This window comes from Chrysemys picta, chromosome 3, assembly GCF_011386835.1.
Source record: "Chrysemys picta bellii isolate R12L10 chromosome 3, ASM1138683v2, whole genome shotgun sequence".
NCBI classification, from domain to species: domain Eukaryota; kingdom Metazoa; phylum Chordata; order Testudines; family Emydidae; genus Chrysemys; species Chrysemys picta.
The window spans coordinates 79,070,045-79,083,698 of NC_088793.1; the positions used below are offsets into that span (position 1 = coordinate 79,070,045).

Consider the following 13,654-nt stretch of genomic DNA (forward strand, 5'->3'; position numbering starts at 1 on the left):
GGGTTGTTGAACTGAATCAAAGCATTTTGTTTTGAGTCAGTTTGACACATAATTATATTTGATTATGCTGCTCCAGTGCCTTGTGGAAATTGATTTACTATTAGTTCTCCTAGCCATATACACTCTAATGGCTTGGATGCTCTCTTAACTCACTTGTGCTTTGTACTGGAGTCTTACAATAAACTCTAATGTAGCATATGTTCTTGCCACAGAGGATGCTGATGTATCAACAAGTTGCCACACTCTAAATCTCCTTGTTTTGCTCTATGTGGTTCAATTTTAATATTATTTTAACCTAGCTTTTTTTATGTTAATAATTAATTTTAACAGTCTATTTTCAGGCATTAGTCTACATGTAGGTGCTCAGAGAAAAAAGCTGCAACTGAGAAGAAAACCATAGACTGTAATTTTTTTCACCTTATGTCCCAAAATCTGCAGGGCAACCTGTAGCTGTGGAAGACGTGCCATTTTAGAATCAGGAAACACAATGCATGGTGCATACATTTTGACAGACCCTGCCCACCCCACATCTCACAACTTACTTCTGTCGCTTATATTTTTAACCTGCACGTAGTTTCTGTGACCAAGCTTGATATGAGCTCATATTAGCACTGCTTTTGCATCATTAATATGCAACCAAATCCATTATTATGTATAGGTCAGCAGAGCATCCTAGCAAACTGGAACAAAAGTTTATTCATAAATACCAAAATCCGATGAGAATCAAAATCCCCAAATTTTGGACAGCTCTGATTATGGCCTCTGCCTTTGTCATGTCAGGGGCGGAGGCTACGTCCTGGCAATAGCTCCCAGAAACATTGTGTGATGGGAGGCAGAGTGACTACAAGAATGCAAGGGGAATACACGCAGCTGTGTGGTGGGGTAAAGCATACAGGCCACTAAGCTGGTTGGTGTATTCCTTCAGAATCAGGTGATTTTAAAAGCTGCAGTGTCCTTTATTGCAGTCTGTCATCCTAGACCTTTAAAATTCCTTTTTAACCTCTCAGTTGTTTGGAGGAAAGCAGCTCTTAAAATGTTGCATTGTCTATCACGTCAAGTATGTTGTTTTAGGAGACTGAAGAAGCTTCAAGCTAAAACTGCCAGAATATTCCAAGGACTGACAGGCTTGCTAACAACAAACTGCTTTTCAGATCACTATAGTAGACTCCTCTACACCTTTGATATGAACTACATATGCCATCAGTCCGGTTTGCCTGAAATAACTGCAACATTCTAGTGGCCAAGGTCAGACAATTACAGATAGAGCCTCAGCTGTTCTCACCCAGCACATATGTTCCAGCATTGTTGGTAATTTATTTACTGCAATAAAAGCAATGCTGAGTCCAAACCCCATCACTACAAAAAGACCCCTGATGTGGGCTTCTCTCAGACTGGGTACTTGTCAAATGTTTTTGCACAAGCTAATTTGTGAGGAAATGCTGAAGATTATTATAGATTTTTAGCTGTACAATGTTTTTTTGGATGGCTTTAGCAACATGGCTGATGGGATGAAGCTGATGGGAAGAAACTATATAGAAAATCCTGTTTTGGTGGTATTAGATTTGTTTTGAGGGGATTAAGTGTGGACATCAATTAGTGCTGATGCGTATTCTACCCAGGTACAGAGAGGATAACCTGCTAATGGAACTTCAGTTCCAAGCACTGTGGAGATAAAAGCACAATATTTATTCCTAAAGACATTGGGCAGCAGGTTGGAAAATAAAGGTTACTGGTTTTGTTTTGTTTTAAATTGCTGAGGTCTTGAGCAGGGCAGCTATGAGAGGCTGTAAATTTGAATCCTAGCACTCCTGATCAGTCTGTTTCAAATCTCAGCACGAGCTAAATCTTTCCAGCATAATGTGTAATAAACTTTATCACGAAATGTTGCATGAACAGTTGCTACACCAATATCGCAGCGGTGTGAGTGTTGCTATAGTTAAACATAGGTTGTTGTAATAAAGTCTCAGTCTGTCAGCTGTAAGTAAACTTTTCTTTGTCAGGATTTGTGGACTAAATTCTCAGCTTCATCTTTCAAGAGTGACACAAATAGTGACGACACTGTTGTCTCACTGCTTGTAGAAGGTGAGACTGTGTTTGGATATAATGGAGGCCAAGTATTCTCATGCAGAGTCCTAAATTCTAATTTGTATTTGACAGCAGGCAGAATGAACAGAGGTGAAGAATTCATTTGTCTTTCTAAAGCAATTTGAGTATAAAATATTCTTTAAAATTAGATGAAATTGTATTTGTCTAATGTGTTGCGTCTATTAATAAAACCTACGGCAGTGTAGAAAGCATCACCCTTAACTTGTCTTCTTTTATGCTCTTCTGTAGAAAGAATAATTGTGAATCTGGTAATAATCCAGATAATGATAATCTGATTTGCAAGGTAATAATGCAATAATCTGATATCCAAGAGAAGAAAAATTTCTGAAATTCATTAGTGATTTTCATGCTACAAAATTTTTACTTATTTCCAGGTAAAAATTGGCTAGTGAAATGTTGTCAAGGAAAACATTGCAGTACTTCAGCATTAACTATTAATTCATTAGCTTTACCTCTAACTACTTTCTTAAATATTAAATTTGCACTGTCTTTGGTTTCCTGAAACAAAAAGCCAGCACAGTTGGTGGCACAGTAAAATTTATTTTTCTCAGCACTTCATTTTTCATTCCCTGAAACTCCATTCTTGGCAGAAACACCTTTCCTACCTTTCTTCATTTGTGCTCTATGGACCATGAAAACTGCCGTTACAAAGGAGAGAGCGTCGTATGCACTGGTTTTATCGGTTTTGTGCTGATACAACAAAAACTAAATCGGCTGGTTCACTTAAGGGTTTACAGGCATCAGCAGTTCTGATTTTAAAAAAAAATGGAGGTCATGGAATCGAGGAGACCAGTCCGATAACGTGTAAGGGTGTCTTTCATCCTTTATACTTTTTCTTTGAGGCCTGAAGAAAATCTAGAGTCTGTTTTAGGTAACATGAAAATCAAGTGCAGGGCTAAAATGCAGTGTTATTTAAAAAGTTTTCTTTAACTCTTGATAATCTTCTCAGAAAACCTACTAACAGCAAGAACGTCATTTAAATGGACGTACTTGATCTGCTTTAGTGATAAACTGTAATTAAGCTAATTTAGTTCTAGCGCATTATCTTCTGTTAGTAGAAGAGTGTATGCTACTTAGTGTATCAAATATCAGAGATTACCCCATATACTTTACAAAAAGTACTGCAGTATTCTATTGTAGTGGTTCAAAGCTGCATCCTACACATGTGTGAGTTCAGTGTTTAGAATGGTTACCAGCTTGAGTTTTGCACTGAAAGCGGGAATTTCAAACAATATGTTATGCCTGAAAAATACAGCATATCCTCTCCAGAATTACAGCACTTACTTTTGGAGTATAGAATTATCTGAGATTTTACAAGTAATTCTATTAATTACTTTAGGTATTAAAAATGTTTTCCTTAAGAAATTAAGCACCTGGAACTCTGCCCTGTAGTGATACCTTGAGAGGGAGAGACATTACATGTTTTTCTTCTTCTGTCTTCAAATATTAGTTTAATTTAATCTGAGGCTACAATCACAAAGATGCCTTAGTCGTAATCGTATAGCTATTATTTCTTATTTGTATTACTATAGCTCCTAGCAATCCTAAGGACCAGGGCCCCTTTATGCTAGGTGCTGTACAAACACAAAATAAGAAGAGAGCCCAAGCCACAAAGAAGTTATAATCTAAATATAAGACAAGTGAAAACAGATGGATACAGACCTACTAATTGGGGAGTACCAAGAAACAATGAGACAGTATTGGTTAACATGATAGCCAGTGATATCCGTGCATTTGTGGCCATTATGCATGGTGTCACTAAGGGTCAGAGTTAAGATTCTTTGGATGTACTAACTGTACATTTCCATACCTTAGCATGTTCAGATTTCTTTAGGAGCTAAGGAATTGATTCAGAGAACTGAAGTGTGAAAATGACTTAAGAAAAAAAAACACTTTCCCCATACTAATAAAGAGTTGTCCATCAGCTCTACATATGAACTACACTATTCTACAGGCTATTTTTCAAAGGGGTAGCAGCAGAAAATATTTTGTTTTTGTTAAAAGAAAGCTTCCTGCATCTTGCACAACATGGTAAATTGAAAGGTTATTGGAAACAGTTCTCACTATGCTTAACTGTGAATTACATGTGAAGTGAACGGCCCTGACAGAGGTGGCCATTCCTGAGTTTATCATTCTTCTCTTCTGAGCTCAAACAGAAGTTATGGGCTTGATGCAGGAATTACTGGGTGAGGTTCTCTAGCCTGTGTTAGGCAAGAGGTCAGATTAGATTATTGTATTGGTCATTTCTGATTGTGTAATCTATGAATCTAGGGCCTGATGAAAAGAGACTTTTGAACATTCAGAATGCTGTGCTCTTCAAAACAAAGGACAACACTCTTTTGAAATCAGTGACAAATGGAGAACACAGAAGAATAATTACCATATCATTTCCCCAGTGATGCAATCTCTTGAGCCTATAGGCTTCTCTTTTTGCATTTAAGTATAAACTCTTGGGGCCTAATTCTCATTTACATTAAGACCCCTTCACAATGTAAAAGGCCTCGGTTTAAAAGAATTAGATCCTTGTGATTTTTTTTTTAAGCGAGAAAATGAGGATGTACGTAATATCCCTGATCTGCCCACCCAACTTTCAAGAATTAGGGAAGGTTTCATAAGTGTAGCTGAGGCTAGGAAGTTGCCCATTACATTTAAAAGTTTTAGATGTTAAAAACTACAATTTGATATAACTAAAGCACTCTTTGTACATATTGTTATAATTACAAAAGAGGAACAATGCATCAGTTCTTGCACCGCACACTTTTGCTGTATACTCTTCTACTCTTGCCCTCACTAACACATTGTTTGATGTTGTGTACCTACCATATCCTGTGCCTTTCCTTTGATCTTTATTTATTTTGGCATTCTCCCTTGCCATTATACAGCATCCTCATAGTTCCTCCTTCTCACCTGTTTCATTCCATACTCTTGCTGTGCTGCAATATTTGTCTTTTCACTCCAACACTTCAGTATATAGCAGGAACATTGTATTAGTAAAGACACTGCTTCCCATTCCAGCCTTTGCAGACGTGCATAGCAATAGGCTAACTCGAAGGCATCACCATTCTTATGTTCATGATCTCTGACACTGTTGTCTTCAAATAATCTTTAATTTACGAGTACTGAATACACCATTGGCAGCTGCCTCTGGATGTCATTGTGATTGCTGCCATCTCCATGCACCAGGAAGCTGAACTTCTTGATTTTTCTTAACATCTTCATTTCCAATTTTCCTGCTTGTTGGGATGGGCTGCAATGTTTCCATTGCCATCTTCTCTTTTGTATTCCAGTGTAATACAAATTTCACAAAGTGTAGGCAGCTGGTTTTATTAGTCACTGAATATCTCCTGCATTACTATGGGAGCACAAGCATAATAAATCTTGTCACCACAGGTTATCCCATCTAGACATCACTTCCAGTGGAGATAGTGATTTTCATTTAGGTCAGAAATGATGTGCTAACCAAAAACAACATAATGCACTTCACCAATGGAACCCATAAGTCAATTCATCCTATTTGCTCACAAATAAGTAAAAATGGAAGCATAATATAAATTTCAGAATCTGCTTCCATCAGTATGAATGTCACAATCATCAGCACCAGAAGCAATAAGTAGTGTCATTCTCCTTAGTTCCATGTCAAACCAGCCTGTGATGATTTTGATTGTTATGGCTTTTGGATATAGAGACTTTACAGTAGTTCACTAAATACAGGGAAAAAATCATTTGTGATTTGTTTGAATCAAAAGATATTTTGTCTGTGTCAAAAGGTTCCCTGTTGTGTCTAAAACACATCCCAAGTCTCTGCCTTACAATATTAAAACACAGTAAATATATGATCTAGTGTTCATTTGTAGGCAGTCTATTTTTCTTGGCATCACTTCAACTCTGATCTTTATCTTTTCTAGGATGAATAGAAACAGTACAGGGTTTTTTTTTATTATTTTTTTGTTTTTGTCTGCATGAGAAATGAATTCTGTAATTCACACTATATTCAGAGCTACATATTTTGATAGGTGAAGAGTGTTTTTCACTAATTACCGAGATATTGCTACATCTTCCATGTAACCTCACAAATCACGCATAAAAGGTTGATGCATGAATAAGTTTGTTTTAATGATTCCAGCAAGCATGCCATCTGTGACCCTAGGCACCCCTGTATTCACATCCTACACACTGCTACAATATTTGTACAAAATATACCTTGTGAGATATCATCTGAAAGCATTGTAAAATGCATGTGTTAACACTGTATATGAAGTTATGAAGTCCCTGTGATTGATGTTCCTAGGACATGTTTAAGACCAGAAAGCCTAGCATAGGTAAACTCGATAAACAGCTTTGTCCTAGACAAAGGAATGTAGGTTCACCCCAATTTACATATTAGCAGTAAATAAAGCCATTCAGCTGAATCAATGAGGATTATCCTGATCCTGAACTAGAGAGACAGAGAATGAACATGGCTCCCGCAGCCCAGAAAGACACAGGAGACTGAATCCCCAGGAGACCTTCCAGACTTGTAAGACAAAGTCAATCCCTTTGGGGATATAAGGTACACAGAGAGAGAGAGAGAGAGAGACTTCCTTGATCTGTCACTTTAGGAGACAAAGAAACCAAGCAATTTTATGTCTGAATTGGGTCCTGGCCAGTAAAAAGCTAAAAGAAAAACTGTGGGTAAAAGAATCCATCTTGAACAAAGATTGTATCTTGCTAGATTAAGTTTTAGACTTTTAAATGTGTGTTTTAACTTTTATATTCTTGTAACCATGTCTACCTTTATCACTGTTACTTCGTATCACTTAATCCTTCTCTTTTTAAAAGTACATACTTTTATTTTAAACCAATTCAGTGCTGTGTTTGAAGGGAAAGGCATAGTCACCCCAGTTAAATTAATAAATTATGATGTACTGATTCTTTAACAGAGCAGCAAACTTAGTATCTTCTTTGAATGCACAGTGGTAGGGGCTGTGCCGAGAAATATCTCTGAGGAGCTTGGGGGCTGGAGTGCTCTGATTGTTACCTGCTAGGCAAGGTTTGGGCCGGCAGTTGGAGTTTTCTGGTAAGGAAGACAGACTGGTGTGGTAGGGAGTTGACACGCTGTCTAATTGCCAGCAAAACTCACTCTTGTTGAGGCAGAGAGGTAACAGTGGCTCACAACCCTGGGTATTCCCAGCATGATGTTACACAATCTTAGCCAGAAGTTTTGTTCTGCTTTCATTTTATTCACTACCTTAGTCCTTAGAGGTGTTAGTTTCTTTTCAGATGTGGCTGGGACTTCTTCCCAGCTGATTAAATCAGTCATCTTTTCCATCTTAGTGTAGAAGTTATCTGTGTATTCTCTCCATTGTTGAGTCTCTTGTATATTTCTACATGCTGTAATACTTCAATAGAACACAACAGTTTCCATTTTTGACACGTTTTCATCCTAGTGATTGTCTTTCACTTTATTCTCTCCTACTCTTTATTTGGCTTCCTCCTCAGCTCACACAACCCCAATGTATCTAATGGTTTGCCAAAGTTGTTCTCTGTACCAATTTTCAGTGTTGTTCAGTTTATTCCACAGTGGCTAAAAATATTGTTTTCTGAACTTAGGGTAAAGCTTGAAAGAATTAAATGGTGATATGGGCACTTTGGAGAGTTTTGCAGTAATTGGAAAACATTGGTTTTTCCTCTTTTCTGTATGATATAATAATTTTGATTCCCATCGAACTGATGTACAGGGCTCAAGTGCATTCTCCTACACTGTAATATTGATATAAAGTGTTTGTAAGAATCATTTGATTCTCAGACCAAAATCAATGAATAAGAGACTGTTTGTTTCTTCTATTCCATGTCTCCACATCATATTCTTATCCACAACCTTTTTCTTCACTTTCACACTGAAACCTTCTGCAATCAACACCATATCATGTTTTGGCACAGTATCAGTGAGCTCTTGCAGATGGATGTCAAATTCGTCAATTTTATTAGCGTTGACTACTGGAGTTAGTTCACATACTTGAATGATAGATGTTCTGAAGTCCCCAAGCAGATTGAAATAAGCCTTGGATTCTATCTCAGCAGGGATACAAACTCATCCTTATTCAGAATAAATGTTCCCCTTTCTATCCCAAGTACATCACTAATTCTCATTTGGGGCAGAAGTTACAGCTGCCAGTCAGCTGAACTTCAGAAAGATCTGCAGTGTCAATCTTTGCCCAGTATCTCTCCCAGAGCTGAAATTAGAGTTATGCTTAGGGTTGACATTAACAGATAAGAGACTCCCTGAAGAATCTGGTTATACTAGTCTATGTGGTAGGGAGTTGACACACAGTCAACAGATATAGTCTGCTATATCAGATTTCTACTCTTGTCTTATTGGCTAGGTGTTGGCATTACAGCACATCTCCTAATGATAATCTTGGTCTGGGACATTCTTGGATGAAGGTGAGGGTTACACAATGCAATAAAGTAGGACTCCTAATACATATTTAGTGGTTTTCATCCCTAAATCTCAAGTGCTTTAACAAAGTATAATACATATTATCAGCCTTATTTTACAGAAGTGGCAATGTGGTGTCAAAAGGCAAAGTGACTTGTATAAGGTCACATAGCAGAACTGGATATAAAACTCTGGTCTGGTTTCTCACAGTCCTATCTCCACTTAACTATACCATTTCCTGTGAATACTCAGTGAATGAAGCAACAAATAAGGGGCATGTTAGGCTTAGTTCTTTGACACATAACAACAGTATTATCGATAAAGTTTGTAATGATATATTTGGCTAGAAGTTCCCCTCCTCAGATTGTTGTTACAGTGTAATGTGGACCAGAAAGCTGCCACCCTCCATCCCAGAAGTGATTGAATTTCTGTGGTCTTTTATTATTATACTGTCATTTATGAAGTGTTTTGAGATCCTTCAAGATGTCAGATGCTGTCAGTTTTTCAAAAGAGCTCCGCAACTGTTTAGGCATCAAAATAAGGGTCAGACTTTCAAAAATGTCAAGCGACCAAAAGTATTGTTTGTGATACTTACAGTCAGGAGTGAAATCTTGGCTCTCTTGAAGTCAGTGGAAGTTTCTTCCATTAACTTCAGTGGTGCCAGAACTTCACCCTTGATTTTTTCAAAGAACCAAGCACCCAATGTGATCAATGTTTTTGAAGGTTTGGCTAATTATGTTGGTGTCTAAATGGGAGCAGAGTTCTTTTGGAAATCTGTACCCTATATAGATATAAAGTATTAAATGGATACAATTATTTATAGAAATACTATGTTAACTAGCTTTTTCTACTTTGTCATAAACGTATTCATGTTAATATTGTATTTTAATATTTTATGTTTCAGAAATCAAAAATCTCCACTTATGACAAGATGTGGGCCTTTATGAGTAGCAGGAGGCAGTCGGTGCTTGTCAAAAGTAATGAAGAAGGCATCCAGCGTGTACTCACCTCTGATTATGCCTTTCTAATGGAATCCACAACCATTGAGTTTGTCACACAGCGGAACTGTAACCTAACACAGATTGGAGGCCTGATAGACTCAAAAGGTTATGGCGTTGGAACTCCCATGGGTAGGTTATATGTCAACCATTTGTTCTGTGCTCATTAATCTTAGCTGCAGTGATAGCACAAAAAAGCTCCAGCATACAATATTGTTGCTCTCTGTAAACTACAAGCAGTTTTTCTCCCCCTGCCCCCAACTAAGTAAACATACCGTATTATATTAACACAATTTATGGATCTAGTTTAATTTAGAAAAGGATGTCTTGGTTACCCTAAAAAAATGATAGGAAGTTTGCATGTATAATGCCTGTGCTCTAGAAGGGGTATGCAAATTCAACTAAAGGAAATACTTATCTTGACAAGAACTTGATCTCTTGAAGTATTTTTTGTATTTATGGTATAGCATAAATTATGTAGTTGTAGTGCAGTGACTGCACAGGCAGATGTGGTGGGCATTCATAGTTCTGCTATATAGAAAAGTATAAGTATCGAGTCCCCTAAGATTATTGGGGACACAGTCATAATAGTATGTTATACATAACCTCTGGACAAAAAACAACAAACTAAAACTTTCTGTATCTGAATTATGGAGCTGTGATTGGAATTCCTAACCCTGCAATCAGTTCCTGAGTAGAGTCCCATTGAGTTGATATAAGGACCTGATTTCAGGACTGGGGGCTTAGATCACAATTTAGTAAGTACCTAAGCATGTGCTTAAATCCCATTGAGCTATGTTGATGTACATGAGCTGAAGATCTAGCCCTTAGATTTTAGAGAAGACATCTTTTTAAATGGACTAAGGAATTAGTGCTATACAGAGGCAAAGGGTATGTTAGAAGCATGGAATGATCTGCTTGAAAGAACAGTATTTTGTCCTACTTTTAGTTTATTTTTATATCAAGAATTTCATCATTTTGACATTGGAATGAGCATGTCCTATGTTTTTTTTCTCTAACATGACCTACAAATATCATTTATTTTACCTGTATTTAAAGCATACTGTAAATCACCTTCTGGGGGAAATTGTCTACAATACTTTAAGTCAAGAAACACTAGCATAAGGAAGGTTAAGAAGAGAAAGTTATTGGAAGGTCTTGCAAAGAAAAACTAGCTAATATTACCAGGCAGCTTCACCTATGGAGGTTTTTTTTTTATAATTTTAATATAACTGCTCAGACATATTAATAGCATTATAGTTTAGTGATTGCAATAAGTGAATATGATTGCAGTGGTACCCTGTGTGAAAATCATAGTTCTGTATATTCCAACCTGGTTCTGACTCTGGGCTCCTGTTCCTTGCTACTGATTCCTGCTCTAACCACTAGACCCAACTCCTTCCTCATTCACTAGGCACAGCCATCCATGTCCCAGTCTCTGACTGTCTGAGCAGAACCAAACCCCAAACCAAACAATAAGGGAAGTACAGTATACAGTGAGCAATGATCTTCTAAAGGTCAATATCTCTCTGCTGGAGATAGTGGGAGCCCTATGGATCTGCATGCCCAGATTGCTGCCCTACAGGCATAGAAGGCGGTCCTGCAAGCTCAAGCCTCACTGACTTCAGCTCTTATCCCCACTCCCACTATAAAGTTCAGTGGCGATCACAACAAGTTTCATGGCTTCCTAAATCAAGGTCAGCTCCTATTTCTGCTACGTCCTCAGTTGCATCCTACTGACCACCTCCAATTGGGACTAAATATCAGCCTGCTTAGCAGGAAGGGCCTGGCTTGGGCATCTTCACTTCTGGAAAAATCAAGCCAACTTCTGGGACAATCTGAGGACTTTGTCTGAGCTATGGTGGTGATTTTCAATGATCTTCAATCTTCAGTTGCAAATATACAATTGGAGAACTCTCATAATGAGCAGGCATTTAGGCAACTGGACATTTCATTGGAGTCCAGATGTTTTTCTCATGTTGCAGTAGGAACACCAGCCAGTTACTAAATATGCAGCAGAGTTCCAATTTGTGGTACGAGACACCTAGTAGAACAGGCCACCCAGTATTATCATTTCTGGCTCAGCCTCAACAATGATATTAAAGATGAACTGGCCTGGGTGTAATTCAGCCTGAATGCTGTAGTTGACTCATGCAGCAAGATGGATGACTTCCTGACCAAATCCCACCAAGAAAAAGAATTGTTCTCCTGGACCTTGCTGGCTCTGCTGACACCACACCCATTATCAGTCACTTCTCTGTCACCCAAACTAATGGAAGTTGATCTGGTCCAGCCCTGCGTCTCTAATGGGCATCTCTAATCTGCAGCCTGTGCCTATATTGTGGGGAAACAGGACATTTTGCATCAAGTTGCCCTGCCAAGGTCTGATCTGTGCCCTGGTCAAGAAATCCCAAGCCCCAACCCCAAAAGGGGGGTCTAGGCTAGACTGGAACCCTTCCTTCTCCCCACAAGTTTGCACCAATATTTGTTCATCAGTACCCTGGGGATGGCCAATCAGCATCCAACACCTCTCCAACTCTGGCACTCTGCCATGCCCTACACCAACCTAGAGATTTGGGTGTACTCAAGTGTATCAGGCAATTTCATGGATCTGGAGTTTGACAGAGCACACCATAACTCCACCAAGCGAAAGGATTTCCACCCTGCTCCCATGAGTTAGTGGAGTCCATAGGCAGGTCACTTCTTTCATTGGTACCAGTCACCCACCAGACGGCTCCTTTACAGGAAACTACACTTTGAGGCCACCGATAAATCTTTGGGCTAACTTGTGCACTGCATTCCTCACTTGTCCTTGGCATCTCCTGGCTTGTCGCCCATAACTTGCTCATGCACTTGCAGTCAGGCATGGTAAGTTTTGACTCCCATTTTACTTAAAATCTTGTTTCCAGAGAGTCAACCCAGGACCAGCAAACTTTTATGGCTCATTCGGTCAGCCAAAGAATTCAGAGACACACAGAGAGAATCCAAAATGGGAAATGACTGCCTAGGAAGGAGTCCTGCAGAAAGGGGTCAGAGTGGATCACAAGCTAAATCTGAGTCAACAGGCTAACACTGTCACAAAAAAAGCAAACATTATTCTGAAATGTATTAGCAGGAATGTTGTAAGCAAGACACAAGAAGTAATTCTTCTGCTCTACTCTGCAGTGATACAGCCTTAACTGGAATATTGTGTCCAGTTCTGGATACCACATTTCAGGAAAGATGTGTACAAATTGGAGAAAGTCCAGAGAAGAGAAAAAAATGATTACAGGTTTAGAAAACATGGCCTACAAGGGAAAATTGAAAAAAAAATTGGCTTTGTTTAGTCTAGAGAAGAGAAGATTGAGGGGGGACATAACACTTTTCAAGTACATAAAAGGTTGTTACAGGGAGGAGGGTGAAAAATTGTTCTTGTTAATGTCTGAGGCTATGACAAGAAGCAATGGGCTTAAATTGCAGCAAGGGTAGTTTAGGTTGGACATTAGGAAAAAACTTCCTAACTGTCAGGGTGGTTAAGCGCTGGAATACATTGCCTAAGGAGGTTATGGAATTGGCGATTTTTAAGAACAGGTTAGATAAACACCTATCAGGAATGGTCTAGATAATACTTAGTCCTGCCTCTTGAGGTCCCTTCCAATACTATGATTTTATGATCTAATTCTATGAAAACCAGAAGAAAAGGTTCATTTGCCCCTCCATATCCCCAGCGGGGGCTTTGATTTTCTTAGTGGCAAGGAAAGATTACTGAGCTTTTAACCAGCACCCTTTACTCTGCTCTGCCAAGGTCTTCACAAAATTGGACCTCCACAGAGATTATAATCTGGTGAGGAGCAAGAAAGAAGATGAATGGAAAATCACTATCTATACCAGATATGGCCATTTCAAGTATTTGATCATGCCATTTGGATTATGCAGTGCATGGCAACCTTCCAGCATTTCATAAATGACATCTTTAGGGACATGCTGGACCAATTTGTCATTTACCTGGATGACTTCTTCATTTTCTCTGAAAGTCAGGTCCTCCACAATTATCATGTGTGTACTGTCTTGGACAGATACTGCCAAAACTACCTCCACACGAAGTTCAAGAAATGTGACTTCAATGAGGACACAGTGGAATTCTTTGGGCTAT

The 13,654-nt window shown here is 38.6% G+C and overlaps 1 protein-coding gene across 12 annotated transcripts in view; it reads left to right on the forward strand.

The window, feature by feature from the left end:
* GRIK2 (glutamate ionotropic receptor kainate type subunit 2) overlaps positions 1-13,654 on the forward strand; it is a 584,958-nt gene that overhangs the window by 528,279 nt on the left and 43,025 nt on the right. For all 12 annotated transcript variants that reach the window (XR_010599561.1, XM_042857646.2, XM_042857649.2 and 9 more), the window contains one exon: positions 9,429-9,654. Coding sequence is in view for 11 of the 12 variants with exons in the window: in XM_042857646.2 (XP_042713580.1) it covers positions 9,429-9,654 (226 nt within the window). In the remaining variant the exon portion in view is untranslated. The remainder of the gene's footprint in view (positions 1-9,428; positions 9,655-13,654) is intronic.